The following is a 19,185-nucleotide window of genomic DNA, read 5'->3' as shown; positions in this document are numbered from 1 at the left end:
CCAAGGGACTCTCAAGAGTCTTCTCCAACACCACAGTTTAAAAGCATCAATTCTTCGGTGCTCAGCTTTCTTCACAGTCCAACTGTCACATCCATAGATGACCACTGGAAAAACCATAGCCTTGACTAGATGGACCTTTGTTGGCAAAGTAATGTCTCTGCTTTTTAATATGCTATCTAGGTTAGGCTTTGCTTACTGAATGGTTATGCTTTAAATCCTTTTTCCTCAAAGAGACCTTCTAATTTCTAGAAGTAATATTGTCTTCCAATTTGGTGTTAATAAATATTACATTTTTTAATTGGAAGATAATTGCTTTACAATGTTGTGTTTCTGCAGTACAAGAATGTGAATTAGCTGTAGGTATACATATATCCTGGAGGAGGGCATGGCAACCCACTCCAGTATTCTTGCCTGGAGAATCCCCACGGATGACAGGCTACAGTCCATGGAGTTGCAGAGTCGGACACGACTGAGCAACTCAGCACAGCATAGCACATGCATATATCTCCTCCCTCTTGAATTATGTATCACATTTTATTCTGTTTCTACTGGTGAGAAACTCAAGACAGCAAGAGAGGGAGAGACAGAGAAAAGGCAGGGGGCATTTTATGAGGGAAAAAATCTTCTGATCTTAATACTTCGCCCTTAGTATTCGATCCTCTGTGGCCCTTGGCTGGGGTTTTATAGATTCAATAATTCCAAGAGGAAAATTCCAAGAACACTTATGACTCTGACCAAAGGCAGCTGATTTTCCTTTTGCTTTTAATTAATGCACTTCTTTCATTTCCAACAACAATGAAAAACCACTAACTTTTTTCCCCAGAAAGTAACTTCCTCGGGAACAAATTATAATACTATTAAGCACAATGATATAACTTGCTTCAGGTCGAGGGGTTTTAGACTTCCCAGGAAACATTCAGTATTTACATGTCTCATAGCACTTCCCATCTCTTCAAGAGATGGTTCTCATACGTGTTATTGCACAACCCACCTCATGCAGAGAATTAATTTTAGAATCAAGGTTAAGAATACATCCTACAGCTTTAGTTCTTAAAGTTCCGCTCATTTCAAGCTTCATGAGATCTAAGAGCCATCAGGAGCCATATCTTTAATTTTTAGACCTGTGGTCTAGCAAAGTGTTCAGCAAATAGTACTTAATAAATGTTGACTAGATGGATGAATGTGTACACACAGGTGTATTTGCTTCACATAAGCCAGCACCACTGGGAGACTGACTCGGAGAGCTTTAAGAGTTAAGGAAGACAAATGCCATCTTTACGATCTAAGATTTCTTCAGTGCACCAATTTTATCTTCCCTACTTTGGTACCAGTTTTGATAAGCACACAATTCACCCTAATGAGGCTAGCTTATGTCCTCATTCACCCATCTTCCTTCTTAAAATGGCCAAAGCAGCTATTCTGATCCTACCACAAGACACAAAATTCATTATAACAAAAACATGACTGGGGGAGGTACTGACTGACAAAATGTAGCCATGCAAATTCTGTGATACATGTTGCCAGAAAATTTGGGGGCAGTTTTTCAAGGCTGATAAGCTCTTTATAGAGCTTTCCCTGGTGGCTCAGCGGTAAAGAATCCGCCTGCCAACACAAGAGACTTGGGTTCAATCCCTGGTCTGGGAAGATCCCCTGGAGAAGGAAATGGCAACCCACTGCAGTACTCTTGCCTGGAGGAGCCCATGGAGCCTGGCATGCTACAGTCCATGGGGTAGCAAAGAGTTGGACACAACTTACCAACAGAATAACAACAACAAAGCCCGTTACAAGAAAGGACCTGGCTGAGCAAGTGGTGGGTGAGAAAGCACTCACTGCAGCGAGGTCAGAGTTCAACCTGGGCCACACACGGCACAGCACCTGGGTCACTTCTCTGTGCTTCAGTTTCCTCATCCTCAAATAAAGAGGTGTAGGTATCTTCCTAGCTCTGATACAGCCTGCATTTCTGTATCTGTCTTCATGTTATGGCATACACAGCCATTGTGCAGACACAGAAGGGCTAAGCAGGGAAGTCTACGTATTTGCTTTGCAGGGTTAAAAAAAGAAAGAAATGATTTATAATAATTGGAGAATGCCAGGATCTGGGGGGTTGGTTTTGTTTTAAATACAAATGTTCTCCTATATTTGCTGCTTTGGTTTTCATATAACATCAGTTTCTGAAAGCCATATGGACTTGCATTATATTATTCTTTAAAAGGTATGAAACCAGGCTGGGTAACAGCCTGGCACAGGAGCCAACTTATCAAGTGGCATGGTTCAGTTTGTAATATAAGTAAGTTTTCCAGGAACCTGTTTTGCACTAGAGACTGCTATGGAACCAAGATAAAATTGTTGTGAAACCACCACACAAGCTCAAAACAAAGCTGATGCAACCTATTCACCTGTCTTGGAAATTAGCAAGCATTGCTATGGTTAGGCTGAAGCCCACTAACCACCTGAGTTATGCATCTGAAAAACACCGGCTTGATTAGGTCCCGGTCCTTGGACCTTCACCCGGTGAAAGCATTAGAAATCAACTTTATGACACCCAAATGAGAACAAACGATTCAGAAATCATAAAAACAACATAAATCAAAGTCACTATCCATGAAACAACTAACTTAGTTCTAAGCTGAGATTTGGTTACTGAACTAATTTAAAGGAACTAATAAACACGCAAGTCACACTACACCTGCTTATAAATCATAAAGGGAGTTTTAAAAATCCATTTACAACATGAAGAGACTGTCTGTGCCTTATTCCCAAACAATAATACCCAAACACTGAAGCAAAGAAGTCAGTTATCTATTTACCTACTGGTGACCAACAACAGAAGTTTAGTGCTTTCAGGAGTCAGGCCATTTTGATCCTTAGTTTTACACGGCTAAACCAAGACTTAATGTTAGAAGAAGGAGCAATCTGCTGCCAGGGTCTGCCCGAACTCCAAGAACCTGCTTTCTCTGGTCTGGAGGCAGATGGTACATTGTAAAAACAAAAGTCATGGGGAAAATGTACAGAAAGATAGTCCCTTTAAAATCCTTTAAGAGGTTCTTTTTCCTAAAATCTAATGCCATAAATATACATGTTTATGTTAATATCTTAGCTTAAAATTTGGAACTGATTCGGGGCATTAAAAAAGTTTCCTTAGCCTGATTCATATTCATGTGTTCACAGATTTCCATGGAATGTGAAAACAGCTTTTCCTTTAGCTGATTAACACCTAAGGCAGGACAGGACAGGAATTTTGGAATTCTAACAAATATCCTAAACAAAGACAGCTGCTGTCCTTATCCTTCAATATCACCACTGACTACCTCCACTAAGTTCTCATATAGTAACTAAGACACTGCTTAATATGTATCTGAATCAGCTCAGGCTGCTATAGCAAAATAGCACAGATGGAGTGGCCTAAACAACAAGAATGTACTTCTCACTGTTCTGGAGACTGGTGAGTCCAAGATCCAGGGCCAGTTTGGTTCCCCTGTGAGGTTCCTCTTCCTGGCTGGCAGATAGCCACCGTCTTACTACATCCTCACACGGCAGACAACAAACTCTGATCTCTCTCCTTCTCATAAGAACATTGACCCCAATGTGGGGACCCCAAGGATGATGTCACCTGACCCTAATGACCTCCCAAAGGCCCCACCTCCAAATAGCACCACGTAGGGATTAGGACTTCAGCATATGGATTTTGGAGGGACATAATCACTTAGTCCATAATGGGATAACCTGGTTTATATTTGTAGGATTTGCAATAGGTGAGCTAGACTGTAATAAACTGGTCTCATAATAGGCTTTTCCACAATGATTGTACAGGCTGGTGCGTCTCAAACTTTAGGTGCATTGGAATCCCCTGAAGCTTGTTAAAACACAGAGCACTTGGCTTGACCTCTAGGGATTCTCATTTAGTAGGTTTGAGGTTTGAGTCAGTTCCTCATTTAGTAGGGAACTAAGGATTTGTATTTCCAGCAAGCTCCCAGATGATACTGATGCTATCTGAGAACCACTGATGCAGGTTCACTTTAGAATGTCAGCATCAGTTATGACTCTGTGGGCCTGTGTTGTCTCCTCAGTAATAACTTTTATGCTGAACATATTTGAAATGTGTCAGTTGCTCACACACAGATGTTGCAAAGCACGATGCGCAATAAGTAGACGGACAGATCTGCTGGTTGAGGCTGCTTCATGCTGCTGAGCACCCAGGAAGAGTCAATTAATGCAGTATGTCTCATCAGCTAATTGTGACTTCACAAGTCACCAGGATTTACAAGACAGCCTGCTGACATCTTATCCTTACTGATTTTTATCTTAGAATTTAGATTTGGTTTTCAATGTTGATGGATTCTTGCATCAACAGGCACATACATTAGAATCATTTGAACTGATATCAAATTTTGACAAAGCTTAACATGAAGCACTTAAGCAATGCTTACTATTTATGTTCAACTCATTTGCCCTAAAGTAACACTTGGTTAAATTTTAAAGCATGGCTCTGTCATGAAACAGCATAGTTTTAAGATTTATTTCAAGTACACTTTGGAATGTAAACATACCTTATTTAGTTTTACAAAAGATTCCAGTCCAGCTTCCAAGGGATTTGTATCACAGTTCATCTAAAAGGGAAACATGCATTTTAAATCTTAGATAAGTATAAGTGGTTTTAGTAACATCACTTTCATATTTATTTTTTAAAGAGAATACTTTTTCATTTGAAATATATGGATAGACAGCTAGACATAGATATAGATTGTGAACTGGCCTCTAAAGTAATTTTTTTAATCTAAAATTCAAATGTAGCCTTTCAGCAAATACTGTTATTTTAATAGCAAATTAGATGCTAAAATTCCCAGCTTCCAAGTTTCCCAGTTTCCAAGGCTCTTTTGGTATAATAAACGTCTGAGGGATGCCACAACAATGATGTTCTTCCCAGAAACAAGATTCTCATAAGCTTTTACCTACTAATTCTGCATAAATGTGATTTGAAACATTATTAAGTAATTTATTTATCTTGCAATCATCCAGAAATCAGGATAAGTGGAGGAAAAAAGCATATGGTAGGAAAATAGTTTCCACAGAGTTCAGGAGAGGGAAAAGGGAAAAAAAAAAAAAGAGAGAGGTTGAATTTGGCTATCATTACAATATACTTCAAGGGGAGCTAAAGCCATTATTTGGGACTAGACATGATTTTTGTTTGTTTTGATGTCATCAGTCTCTTTTGTACCAAGAGAACTGATCTAAACCCCATAAAAGGTAGCCAAACTTAACAAAAGAAAACACAGCCTTTGCATGACCTAGATGTGTAATATAAATTTGTTTTACATGATATAAAATTTGAACTCATATTTCCTAGTCAATTTGAGCAACTCTAAGATTACTTTTTACCTGCTCAAATTTTCAAAATTCCAGAAACAAGATGAGAATTTATTACTTAGGGTTTTCTCAGTGTCTCACCCCAAACCTCATGCTTACTAGAGCATGCGATACCATCTTGTTGATTTTAAGATGTTGTCCTTACCACACTGACATTTCTAAAGCCCGCATGTGTTTTATGATAAAAAGTCTACTTTTAAGACAATATTTCATTGATTAAAAAAAAAAAGTTTCAGAATTTCAGGAAAAAATTTTAAAAGTCCAGATACTTGATTGCTGTAATAACGCTAGAGGGCGTGCTGGCACCGCTGGGAAATTAGAGGGGCTGGGATGAAGACAGAAGGAAATGAAAGGGGGAGAGCAGAGAAACGCGGCTCATTCCTTGTGGAAAGTGGAGGCAGAGCTGTCCTCTCTGTCTCTCCCTGCAGCAGCGTCCTCTGAGGACCGCCCCCCACCCCGGTAGGCTGAGGATCCCTGCAACAGAGCACATCCTCTGTAAAGCAACAACTGCCCCAGGGCTCTTGTTCTTTCAGTGACTCCAGGACGCTGTACTGTCCACCTCAAAACCCACTTTCTTCTGCCCCTGATCTAAATGTCCTAGGGACCCTGCCTGTGCTTTCAAACCCACTTTGCCCTCAAATTCACGCTTTATGTCCTAGGCACTTTGCAGGCTACCTAATCTTGACAATAACTCTGTAGGATAAAGACTGTCTCTCTCTTACAGAGAAGTGAAGTTTCTGGAGGGTTAAGGCCACATAATATGTGGTAGAGGATACATTCAAACCCCAGAGACCCTACCCTGAAGTACACCCTTTACAAAGGTCCCTTATCTAAGCTCTCATACCTAAAACCTCAATGTATTCCAAGAAAACAACTAGTGGACCTGAGAAAATTGAGATCTAAAGATAGTCTGCTGTATTGGAGATAAAATAAGAGAACGGAGTTTGAACCACTGTTTGGACACTTCTGTGCAATCTAGACCAAGTTGTTTATTGTTTCTTAGCGTGCTTGTGTGTATAACTCCCACCTCTTTGCCCAAGAATCACCAATAATACCCTCTTCAAGGAGAGCTGAGAAGGTAGATGACATCATGCCTATAAAAATGGCGTGTAACTACACAAATAGAAACCCTGAGTTCTCATTATTAACGGTGGGTGTGGGCTGGACCAGCACATTCCAGACCACCAACCTTGCCCCTCAGAAAGACAGCTTTTCTTGTTACTTCCCCAAAAGGTGCATAATAAGAAGGAAATGATGATAGACAATATGACAGAGGAGAAGGAAGAATTTTGAAAGGTGGTCCTCAAATCCCATGGGGTAGACAGGCTCCCTTGGGGCAGCCAAGGTCAGCACACAGAGGCAGATGTCCAGGGCTCTCTGCCAAGCAAGGGGAATTAAGGCAGAATAAACATTACATCACAGTTTCCCTGAATTTGTAACTGGGAAATTGAGGAGAAAAACCTTTGTCCCTAATTAAATAAAGTTTTCAGGACTTCCCTGGTGGTCCAGTGGTTAGGACTCCATGCTTCCACTGCAGGTGGTGTGGATTCCAGCTCTGGTCAGGGAACTAAGATTTGGCATGCTGTCCAATGTGGCCAAAAAAAAATTTTTTTTCTTACAATACATTCTTTCTCTTACAGTCAGAGCCAATGTTAACACAGTTAAACTAACCCTTGCATAAAAATCAGATACAACACATGTAAAATTTTAATAAAGATGATAGCATTTCAAACCTCTGACCCCCAGGCTCTGAAAGCTTTTTCCAGTCTTAAGGCATTCATGGCATAGGTTCCAAAATTGTCAATTCCCTCCTCCTGGCCTGCATTCATGATGGCATCGTAAAGCGCTGCAGAATCTTCTCGTCTGTGGTACAGCTCCCAACCCAGCTCACCTGAAATACACCCACAAGGGCCACACCAGAGTAGGAATGACAATCTCTAGGTCTAATGTGCATTAGCTAAAACACATCAACAAATGAGAGGTTCCATTTCTGCAAAATAGACACTGTAGAGTGATGAAAGCTCGGTTCCCAAAAAAGTTGCAACCAAGCCGCACTGCAAAGGAGCCTGCCATATGACAGATGCTTCTGGGCCCAATACTGGCCCACCCCCCACACAGAGAGCAGCATTTAAGACAACTCAGACAATTCAGGACTTAAGCTTACCTCTCACCTTGGCTTCATAATGTTAAGTGAGGAATTAGCATGGCAAAGTTTATCAAGATAAGGGGTTCAAGGCTTAAACATCTCAACCCCCAACTCCTTGGCCCCAAATCGCAAGGCTTAAACATACAGGCCACTGATGACAATTATTTGAATGTTCAATCATTGAACTGTGGAATAGCCAGAGCTACTAATGGCCCCCGCTTCCTCCTTCTCCCCTACTTGGTCATTTCATTCACCATTAGAACCACAGGCAAAAAAGAAAAGAAAATGAAACCCAACTCAAAGGGTAGGCTTATTTTTATTTTGCTTATGTTTTATTCTGGTCGCCAGTTTTCCAAGGTTGGGTGGAGGGAGGATGGGGAAAAGAGAAGCCTAGGGAAGAGCTATGGGCTTTATACTGTGTGCTCGCCTTGCTCCCCAGGCGAAGGGCTAACGGCGCGGTGCTTCTCCAGGACACGAGCACCACGTACCCGAGTGAATGCTGGGCGCCTAGCACTCCTTCTGCAAAGGGACAAGGAGTCTAGAGGAGGTTAGGAGGGAGTCCAGAGAACCAGTGGGGAACTGGAGAGCATTCATTCATCCCTGTTTCTAGTACCTACTACGTGCCATTAGGTGCCAAGGAAGACTTCTCTAATGCACTTAGTCAGAAAGAAAGATGAACAGGGGTAATGCTTTAAGGGCAGTGCCTGACACATTCAAGATGTTCTCTAAGGGAGACCATTTTGAATTCTCCCACATGGAATCAATCTTAAAGGAAATCAATCCTGAATATTCATTGAAGGACTGATGCTGAAGCTCCAATATTTTGGCCACCTGGTGCAAACAGCTGACTCATTTAGAAAAGACGCTGATGCTGGGAAAGATTGAGGGCAGGAGAAGAGGGTTACAGGGGACGAGATGGTTGGATGGCATCACCGACTCAATGGACATGAATTTGAGCAGCTCCAGGGGATGGTGAAGGACAGGGAAGCCTGGCATGCCACATGCAGAACACATTGGTCACTGTGGGTGACCCCACTGGGGTCACGGTGTCAGACACGACTGAGCAACAACAACACAGAATCAGCTGGCCTGAACATTCTGTCATCCCTTCCAGCTATTCCAACAACTATCCTCTTTGCACTTTCTCACCTACCTTTCTGAATGGTAGGCAGCTAGCTACAGGCCTGGAACCACAACTGGAAGTCTGCAGAATGACTTTCTCAGACTCAGAGTGGATAAACAGAATTGTCAGAAGACTTGGGCAGGAGAAATCATCCTCCAAAGTTACACTGAAGAGACTGAACATGTGTGTATGCACACATTTCCGGGTGCTTCTAAATTTTAGAGACTTACTCTAGGTTGTTTTCCAGTTCTTACCAGTATAAGATATCCTGATAGCAGTGACAGGAATGTTGGAAACCTTTAAAGACTTGGTTTGAAGAAACTTGAAAACATTATCACTAAGATCTTCAGAGGTCAGTTTCTGTAGGACCTTTCTTGAATATGGCCCTGCGACGCCAAGGACTCCAAGCTCATCAGTTATGTTTTTAATTTCAACATCATATCCACCTTTGATTGCCTCTTCCTCAATCCATCTGCATTTGAGATTCATAAACACTGTGTTAAATCTTGCTGGAATAACACATGTTGGTAACAGATTATTTTTCTGAAGATATACTGTGTGTCTAGAATTACCAGAAAATCCCTAGAGTGTCATTTCATATAATAAACAAATTTTTAAACTTGAGGAAACTGAGTCTCAGAGATAGTAAATGATTCTTTTTAAGCTGCTGCTGCTGCTGCTAAGTCACTTCAGTCGTGTCCGACTCTGTGCGACCCCAGAGATGGCAGCCCACCAGGCTCTGCCATCCCTGGGATTCTCCAGGCAAGAACATTGGAGTGGGTTGCCATTTCCTTCTCCAATGCATGAAAGTGAAAAGTGAAAGGGAAGTCGCTCAGTTGTGTCCAACTCTTAGCGACCCCATGGACTGCAGCCTATCAGACTTCACCATCCATGGGATTTTCCAGGCAAGAGCACTGGAGTGGGGTGCCGTGCTACCCACTTACAAATATGTGGGTGATTTTTCACACTACAGAAGGATCCTTCCATTTAAACAAGCTCTGCCACAAAATTTTTTCAAACAGTGACAGCCCTACTACATTTAAACTAATGAGTCCATCTTGGGAAGTTAATTTAAATCCAAATTTTCTCTAATACCCATACATAGGAGACACAATCGTGCTGCGAAAGGTTAATAATATGCCTGCCACCAGACACATGCTTGCTTTGACAATCACAAGGAGAAGATTAAAACTCTAAAGACTGGTTTCAATTTCTGAGTCTTGATTGGAAGCCAGTGAGAGGGTTTGCTTATAATTTACTGAGCAGTCCCTGGAGCTACACAAGTCTGTCATAAAACGATCATCTGGACTGACACAAAGCTAAGTGGCTAAGGTGGCTCCTAATGTATCTTGGAAAGGAGGATAGAATTTGCATCACCTTACAACTAGAGTGAGAGTCTGTTGGAGTAAGAGGTTTATCAAGCAACAATATTCCAAATATTCTTCAAATACTAAAGACAATATATTTTAGAGTAGACTAAATAGTAGACTGAAGATTTATGTGAAGGACAGAGTTGGCAAATCAATGATTTCAACGCCGTGATGGGCCAGGGAGCACAAAGTATGGAAGAGAAAAAAGAAGAAAACCCTGGAGGCAACATGCTGCTGCTGCTGAGTCGCTTCAGTTGTGTCCGACTCTGTGTGACCCCGTAGACGGCAGCCCACCAGGCTCCCCCGTCCCTGGGATTCTCCAGGCAAGAACGCTGGAGTGGGTTGCCATTTCCTTCTCCAATGCATGAAAGTGAAAAGTGAAAGTGAAGTCGCTCAGTCACTAACGTGAACCGAATGTGGGCATCAGAATCAACAAGACTAACTTGAGCAGGTCACTTTAACCGAAACTTGTTTCCTCACCTGAAAATGGGCATAATAAACACCTTGCAGATAAATCTACTAAAAGAACTTACTGAGATAATGTGCAAAAACGGTTCTGACATATGAGTGATCCCTAGTAAATAGGAGCTAATATTATTAGAACCAGTAAACCCACTGGTTCACTTTACCTTTGGGAGGGGGGTGGTTATAGGGACCCTCACTTGAGTAATTTCCTATGACATGACATTTATTTAGAACAATAAGGTTTAAAGATTTTAAGTTGTATTTTCAATTACTGATTAAAAAGCCCACAAACATAAGCACCCTCGGTGCAAGACTGGATCAGTTATGATGCATATAGTTTTCTTAGTACATGTACACTTACCTAAGATCATGAAGTTCTGACCCAGAACCAGTTACTAATAGAAACTCCCCAGGAGACTGGTGAGAGACAGTCAACTCAGCATATACTCGACCTTTTGGTGTTAACATGTGACTTATATTTGTAAAACTCACCTACAGAAAAGAATAAAATCTTATGTATCCTTTCAACGCCATATGGAAATAAAAACGTGGGTGTCAACCATGTAAGGCATCTGAGTCTTTTATATCAATTGTGTGAACTATCTGTACACCTAAACCCATTCATTTTGAAGTTTTCCGTTTAAATGATCGTTATAATTACTGATCATAAAAATTACATTTCAACCAATCTGGGGGTTCCTATTGACACAGTTAGACAAAGCCATATGATCCTTAGATAATAATTCAGTCAACAAAAATTTAAATTTGAAAATTAGCTAGAATGCCCTTCACTAGTTGAAGAATTCTCATGTTCATACAGAAATCATTAGGTGAATTGAAATAATTTTTTGAAAATGAGGGGATAGAAAATGAAGCAGGCCAGGATCCTGGACCTTATACCCCTACCCCTATAATGTTATTTACCTTGGGAATAACATTTGCAAAGAGATGGTCCAACAGTCTAATGGAGTCTGGGCCTTTGATGTTAAACTTGCCAAATGGTGACAGGTCAATCACCCCCACTCTTTGCATAACCTGCTGATACTCAGAGCCCACAGGCTCAAACCAGTTTGTGCGGTGAAAACTTGGCCTGAAACACAAAACAAGTTATTTGTTTTCAAAAAAATTCAGAATAAGAACATTTTTATAAGCTCTGTGTGCTCAGTCATGTCCGACTCTTTGTGACCCCATGGACTATAGCCCACGAGGCTCCTCTGTCCATGGAATTTTCCAGGTAAGAATATTGGAGTGGCTTGTCTCTCCAGATTCCTACTCCAGAGAATCTTCCTGACCCAGGGATCAAATGTGTGTCTCTTACATCTCCTGCATTGGCAACTGGACTGTTTACCGCTGAGACTCCTGGGAAGCCCTAACAAGCCCTACTTGTCTAGGCACTTTCATTTGGGGGAAAAATGCCACCTGTTCTACACGTCATACATATATATTGGAAACTGATTTTCTAAGTTACTTATCTATCCCTTGATCTATTTCCCAGCGAATGAAGTATTAATTAACTAGAAAATAAGGTGGGCTATGTGGGCTCTCAGATTTGAAAAAGAGCTTAAAAGTCACCCAGTCCTTTAGTTGTCAACCTTGGTTACATATTAGAATCACCTGGGGGAGCATTTTAAAAATACTAATTTGGGGGACATAAATCAGAATATGTGAGGGGTAGAGCTATCTTGTCTGGTGCTTCTCAAGTGTTGCTGTAAATTCGTCACTTGCACTTGTTACAGATTCTGATGCAGCAGGTCTGGGGAGGGCACTAGAGGCTGCCCTCTAACAAGCTCCCATGTGATGCTCGTGCTGGCCACCTGGAGTAAGCAAGCATCTGGCCCAGTATCTTCCGTTTTTAGAGAAAAGGCACAAAGTGATTTCTGAGGCCTTTGTACTAGTTAATGACACAGCGGGGCCTGGAGCAAAGGTCTACTGACTCATTATGCAGGGGCCTTTCTACTTTATGGAGTAGACTATTAATGTGGTATTTTAACTTCAGAGGAGGATATGTTTTCAGTGGTTTAATTATTAAAATAGTAGAAAAAACAGGCCAGGTCCAAATAGTACAACATGAAGAATAGATCTGGCATTTATCTGGGTCACTTAGCAAAAAACCAAGCCAGTATTTTGCCCCCAGGTGATCTCCACTGGCTGACTGCAGAGTTCAAATTCATTAATCAACAATTGGCCCACTACTATGCTTTGGACCATTTAGGTCTGATTGTAAAGCAGACATCAAAATCTGCTTAAATAAGCAAAGTATCAGTCAAAAAAAGGTAACAACTTGAAAACTTGCTTTCTTTTGGTTTGTGTCTTCTCATGAGAAAAAAGTATGTAATCATTATTAATCCTAAATACAAGGATGGTATGCAATCCAAGTACTATGTCAACAACTTCAGAGGAAATCAGAGAATTGTTTCAGTTATATGCTTTATGTTTTAGCTTAACCTAAATTAGTAAGTAAATGATCTTTCCCCCTAGTTTATCAACAGTGCATATAATTTGCATAATTCATTGCACACACATTAGAAAGCAGTAGCTTTCAGATATTCCCTTATAAACAGAAAATCCATATTTACACACTGTTTCCATACTATGTGATTTGACCAGGCATCTTAAATCAAGGTAAACCTTTAAAGGCCAAATAAAGGGGCTTGGAGAGGGTGGGGAAGGTTCCTCTGAGCAATTGGAAAATTCCAAGCAGACGCTTCACTTGGGCCGATTGTAGGTTTCTCGAGGCCACATGGGTCCTTAATGTGGGCCAGTGTCACGTGGGATAAACTAAGGCCTCCACTGCACGGAAATTATTTTTATGGAAAAAGGCTCAGTGCTGTTTGGAATAGGGTAGAGTGAAGGGGTGGGAGGCGGATATGATGCTTCTCTGGGGCCCCTCCATCCCAGTCCCAGAGTTCATTCTGCAGTCAGAACCACAGGTAGGCTAAGTCACTCATTTAGCTGTACCCAGGGGTCCTGGCCTGGTTTGTAGAGCCAGTGTGGGGGATACGGGGCTTCTCTAGGGTCCCTCCATCCCACTCCCAAAGTTGACTTTGCAGTCTGAGCCACGCGTAGATTAAGTCACTCATTTACCTGTACCCAGGGTCCTGGCCTGGTTTGTAGAACCAGTGTGGCTGCTCCCAGCCTGCATGGAACCCCATGGAACACTTAGACTCCAGGGTTTCATAAAGCCCACTGACTCGCTGAGTTGGCCTCCCAGCAAATCGTTCTTCTTTAGGATAACCAACTGAAAAAGGAAAACCCATACTCTAATAGCACAGAACCAAAACTACAAAGTATTCTGAAGGGATTCAGAAAATGGCAAACACAGTACTTAAAATCCAGAAGATATATATATATATATACACACACACACACACACACACAAACACACAGAATATATGTAAAATAAACATATATAAGCTTAATACATAAGCATATATATAATACATATTAAATTTATATTTTCAAGAAACCAAAACCATCATTTATAATGATCATCAAAGGTAAAGTAAAAATAGATTTAAAAGTTAAAATCACTGATGCATTCCTCACATTAAAGGCATATATTCACATAGATTCCTTTTTTGTTTTAGAAGCATATGCTTTTTAGACTCCCTAACCATTCCCCAATGATGCACAGAATAAAAAGCATCTAAAGTCAGAGGTGCTGTAAGTCAATTCTGAACACACTTCACAGACAACAGTAAATTTGCACCTTACCAATATTGTTGAATCCATATGACTCCCTTGCTTTAGCCTCGGTGTACTCAGCTGTCGTCCATTTGCCATAGCGATTGGGATCCAATTCTATCAGATCAAAAGGTGGTTCTCTGTGCAGGATCCAGTCACTGAGATATTTCCCGACACCACCAGCATGGATTATGCCGTATCTTTCAAATATAGAAATAAATACCCTGTTATTAACGCATATTACTTTCCAGCAATGAAACATGTCCAAATATTTCACAAGGCCTCAAAGCTGGAGTGTTCTATGCTATTCAGAACACACAATCAACATAATCTTTATACTATCATCTTTTTCCTCAAAAAAAAAAAAAGTTTAAGCATCCAAATTAAATGTGCCTGACTTGATAACTAGTTAGTTTCCACAGTTTCAAGAGATGCATGTCTGTAAAATAGCCTATGACTCTTAGCTAGTAAGGATCTCGCTCTAGGAAAATAGAGGCAAGGAAGCACACAGGCAGATGTGCTTGGTACCTTATCTTGAGCTATGATTATTCTCACTAATATGAATCTTGCAAGAGAAATATCTGCACACTGGTGTGGCATACCCATCCCTTCCCAGACTCAGCTTAGTTTAGGTCCCTTTAGCAACGATCTCTGTACAAGGACTTGGGCCATTATCATAGAAGCACACAAAGAGGCAGTCACCCAGGGACTTGTGGGGAAGAAGGGGAGAAACAGTGGCTCCTGTATTTTGCAGCCAATGAGTCACTCAGTGTGGAGGATTAGCTTGTCTATATCCACATGAAGATACTTTAAAACCAAAAACACGGGCTTCCCTGGTGGCTCAGTGGTGAAGAATCCACCTGCCAGTGCAGGAGATACAGGTTCGATCCCTGATCTGGGAAGCAACTAAGATCAGGGAGCATGCCTGTAGATCTTATGCAGAGCTGGAGAGCAATTAAGCCCACTGGGTGGGTCAGAAGGTAAAGAATCCTCCTGCAAAGGGGGAGACCTGGGTTCGATCCCTGGGTTGGGAAGATCCTCTGGAAGAAGGCATGGCAACCCACTGCAATATTCTTGCCTGGAGAATCCCCATGGACAGAGGAGCCTGGTGGGCTATAGTCTGTGGGATTGCAGAGTCGGACCCGACTGAGTGATTAAGCACAGCACAGCACAGCCACAACTACTGAGCCCATGCTCTAGAGCCTGAAGCTGCAACTGCTGAAGTCTGTGTGCCCTAGAGCCCATGCTCCTCAACAAGAGAAGCACCGTGACGAGAAACCTGTGCCCCACAACTAGAGGAGCTGCCACTTGCTGCAACTAGAGAAAGAGCCCATGTAGCAGTGAAGACCCAGCGCAGTCAAAATCAAATGAATAATTATTTTTTTAAAAGACCAAGAACATAAGTGGCAAATAATTTTATATCAGATGGAGGAATCAGGGTTTAATGTCACCCATGTGAGGTTCTACCCACTCACTCTTATGGGTAAAGTCTCGGGTGGTTCATCTGTGGTTTAAGTCAAGAGAAGCTTTCAAGGAATTGGATGAGTAGGGAGTCATGGGAAGAGGACTAGGAGCAAAAAGGAGCCACATGAGCAAACATCAAAATGCAAGAAATTCCAGTACTCCAGATGACAACTACTTAGCCAGCACTGACGCTTCTGAAAACATGGGAGGACCTTAGCAAAGACTGGAAATGCTAACTACCTTTTTCTACAACAAGATACCAATTTTACTATTTTATAAAAATGATTTATATCATTTGTTATAGTGATATATTTCCTTATATTTGTTGTAAGGACATTTCTTAAGCAGGATAAAGAGATAACAATTTATACTTCTCTAGATAATTTTGAAAAGAGACTTGATTTGGCTCATCCAAATCACCCACAATCTCACTAAGTATCAAGAAAGCAAAAAAAAAAATTAAATATATGCTTAAAATAATTATGAACTATTTGCATAAACTGTTTATTCGCTTAACCAGTTCCAGTGTGTGACTACAACTGTTATTTTGAGAGCTAGAGATACTGTTTACAAGACTTGAAACTATATAAAGTTCTTTTGGCATTTGGAGGGAATGATGCTGAAGCTGAAACTCCAGTACTTTGGCCACCTCATGCGAAGAGTTGACTCATTGGAAAAGACTCTGATGCTGGGAGGGATTGGGGGCAGGAGGAGAAGGGGACGACAGAGGATGAGATGGCTGGATGGCCTCACTGACTCGATGGACGTGAGTCTGAGTGAACTCTTGGAGTTGGTGATGGACAGGGAGGCCTGGTGTGCTGCGATTCATGGGGTCGCAGAGTCAGACACATCTGAGCGACTGAACTGAACTGAACTGAACTGAGAGCTTACCATTTACCAGGCATTGTTTCCCCCTGACATCTACCAGCTGATTTATGCTTTAGTGACTCTATTTTACCAGTGAGAAAACCAACCTGCACACAGGAGTTAAATAAGGTTGTCACACTGCAACAGACTGCAGATTTAGGATACAAACTCAGTCATCTGACCCCAGTACACACTCTGTTATTGGACTTTACTTCTTTAATGGTTCTTCTTTTTTTTTCTGCCAAGACACACATAACAGAATTTATATCCTTGGCAGACTCCTTGGGCATAGCCAGGGTTGTGCTTTGGTTTCGTGCGGACTCACCACCAGACCATCATGTTCTTTATCTTTCAACAATGGCATATGAGTAAATAAATAGGGCAGAGTGCTGTTGCTTGAGGCGAATCCTGCATATAATCTATTTATTTATTTTTATGTTAAAATGTGTTTATTTTTTTAAAAACTTCAAGCTTTTTATTTTATACTGGGGTATAGCTGGTTAACAATGTTGTGATAGTTTCAAGTGGACAGCGAAGGGATTCAGTCATACATATATATGTATCCATTCTCCCCCAAATCCCCTCCTATCCAGACTGGCACATAACATTGAGCAGACTTCCGTGTGCTATACAGTAGGTGCTTGTTGGTTATCCATTTTAAACATAGCAAAAAGGAAATTTCCACAAACTTTAGCCCTACAACCCTCATTAAGTTATATGTAAAATCTCATACAACACATCTGCTGAGATGGATGAAACATCTATTGAAAGCCCAGAGTGGTTGAGAGTGAAATGCATAGAGCAAGAGAGATCTGGGTATAATTCTTGTTCTGCCACTACCAGCTGTGTGACCTTGCAAGTTGCGTAACCACCCTGAGCTTTAGTCTCCTCATGTGCACACTTTATGACGCTGGTGGAGAATTAATCGACATGGCATTTTAAAGCATATAGTAGGCAAGTGATACACGGGGGCTGTTGAGTCCTTGTATAACCAACAACAGAGTATGCCTCTGCCCAGTGGATAAGATTTTCATAAGGAAGTAATATATAACATGGAAGTGGAAGGGAACTCGATGAGGAAAGAAGAGTTAGGCTTTTCTTCTATGTCTAGCATTTATCTGCAGAACCCATTATTACATGGCCCAGCTGCTATGCCTTCTGAGTGCTTGTGTCTGCTTTTTTATAACAACTGTTAAGCTGTCAGGCATTACGTCTTACAGCACTCTCCTGTCTTTAAATTTGCTGTTTGTAATCTGTTCTAAGCCAAGATAACCAGATTCAGTTCAGTACAGCTCATTAAACATCTGGGGAGCACTGTGTTAGTCGCCTAGAAGCAGGAGAACTTGCTATATTTGGGACAAAAGTAAAACAGCTTTGACTAGGGTAATGAAAATGAGCACTGGCATATCTGTAGACAGTTTGCAAATATCTATTCTTTGGACTAGAATAACAGACAATACTGAAGTGTAATCCCTGGGCTCCTCTCCAGACTACTGAATCAGAATCTATAGGAGGGGGTTGTATGTGAATATGTTTGCTTGTTGGTCTTCAAATTCAACATGTCTTTCATGGATTCTAATGACAAATAATAGGAATTTCATAGGTAAGATACAAAGGAGGATGAAACACACGTGCAACTAAGAACAGAGTTGAGAGTTTGCTTTTTAACAAGGCCGGTGGCTCAGTGGTAAAGAATCCGCCTGCAATGCAGGAGACTCAGGTTTAATCCCTGCGTTGAGCGACTTCACTTTCACTTTTCACTTTCATGCATTGGAGAAGGAAATGGCAACCCACTCCAGTGTTCTCGCCTGGAGAATCCTAGGGACGGGGGAGCCTGTTGGGCTGCCGTCTATGGGGTCGCACAGAGTCGGATACGACTGAAGTGACTTAGCAGCAGCAGCAGGAAGATCCCTTGGAGGAGGGAATGACAATCCACTCCAGTATTCTTGCCTGGAAAATCCCATGAACAGAGGAGCCTGGCAGGCTACAGTCCACGGGGTCACAAAAGAGTCAGACACGACTGAGTGACCCAACAACAACAGGTGATTTTGGTGCTCAGCCACATACATGGAAACCGCTGGCCTTCAGAACCATGGACTGGATCCCTGGTATAAGCTGGAAGGGGTAGTCGACGTAAGCATTCCACTGTGTTCCGTGAGAACTATTTTAGCAATCTCAACTTTTAAGTAACAATAACACCTTTTGGGATTAGGCCAGATTGGTCAGAGAGAGTGAGGCACTTTGATCTGACCCTACCTGTCGTCCTTCCCATTCACCTCACAGTGTCTACAACCTGGGGAAATTACTAGAACAATCAGAGCTGGATGCCGACATCAACCCCACACAAGCAGATACAGTGTCTAGGTAATAAGTAAATAGTGTTCTAAAGAAAGCAACTTCCTGATTACCTTAGTAATAGGTGTTCTATTAAAGTATAAATATCATGAGACAAGGCATACTGTCTGTTTGTTCATAGATAAAGAGCAATGGTTCACAAAATGTATTGACTAAATCAATAATTCAGTAATTCAGTTAATTGCAGGATCAAAAAAAAATATTTAGGAATAAATTTAGCAAAAGAAGTGCAAAACTTACACTCTGATAACTACAAATCACTGTTGAAAGAAATTTTAAAAGTCCTAAACACATGGGCTTCCCTGGTAGCTCAGCTGGTAAAGAATCCACCTGCAATGTGGGAGACC

The 19,185-nt window shown here is 41.4% G+C and overlaps 1 protein-coding gene across 2 annotated transcripts in view; it reads right to left on the bottom strand.

Annotated features, from left to right (window-relative positions):
• Positions 1–19,185, bottom strand: part of DMGDH (dimethylglycine dehydrogenase) — a 74,538-nt gene that overhangs the window by 27,825 nt on the left and 27,528 nt on the right. For both annotated transcript variants that reach the window (XM_010834596.1, XM_010834597.1), the window contains exons 8-14: positions 14,183–14,352; positions 13,553–13,706; positions 11,393–11,558; positions 10,830–10,960; positions 8,888–9,105; positions 7,098–7,255; positions 4,548–4,607 (exon numbers count right to left, since the gene is read on the bottom strand). In XM_010834596.1, coding sequence (XP_010832898.1) covers positions 4,548–4,607; positions 7,098–7,255; positions 8,888–9,105; positions 10,830–10,960; positions 11,393–11,558; positions 13,553–13,706; positions 14,183–14,352 — 1,057 coding nt within the window. The remainder of the gene's footprint in view (positions 1–4,547; positions 4,608–7,097; positions 7,256–8,887; positions 9,106–10,829; positions 10,961–11,392; positions 11,559–13,552; positions 13,707–14,182; positions 14,353–19,185) is intronic.

This window comes from Bison bison, unplaced genomic scaffold, assembly GCF_000754665.1.
Source record: "Bison bison bison isolate TAMUID 2011002044 unplaced genomic scaffold, Bison_UMD1.0 scf7180017864034, whole genome shotgun sequence".
In the NCBI taxonomy this organism is placed as follows: Eukaryota; Metazoa; Chordata; class Mammalia; order Artiodactyla; family Bovidae; genus Bison; species Bison bison.
The sequence above is the reverse complement of the archived record's forward strand: the minus strand, read 5'-3'. Positions and strand labels throughout refer to the sequence as shown.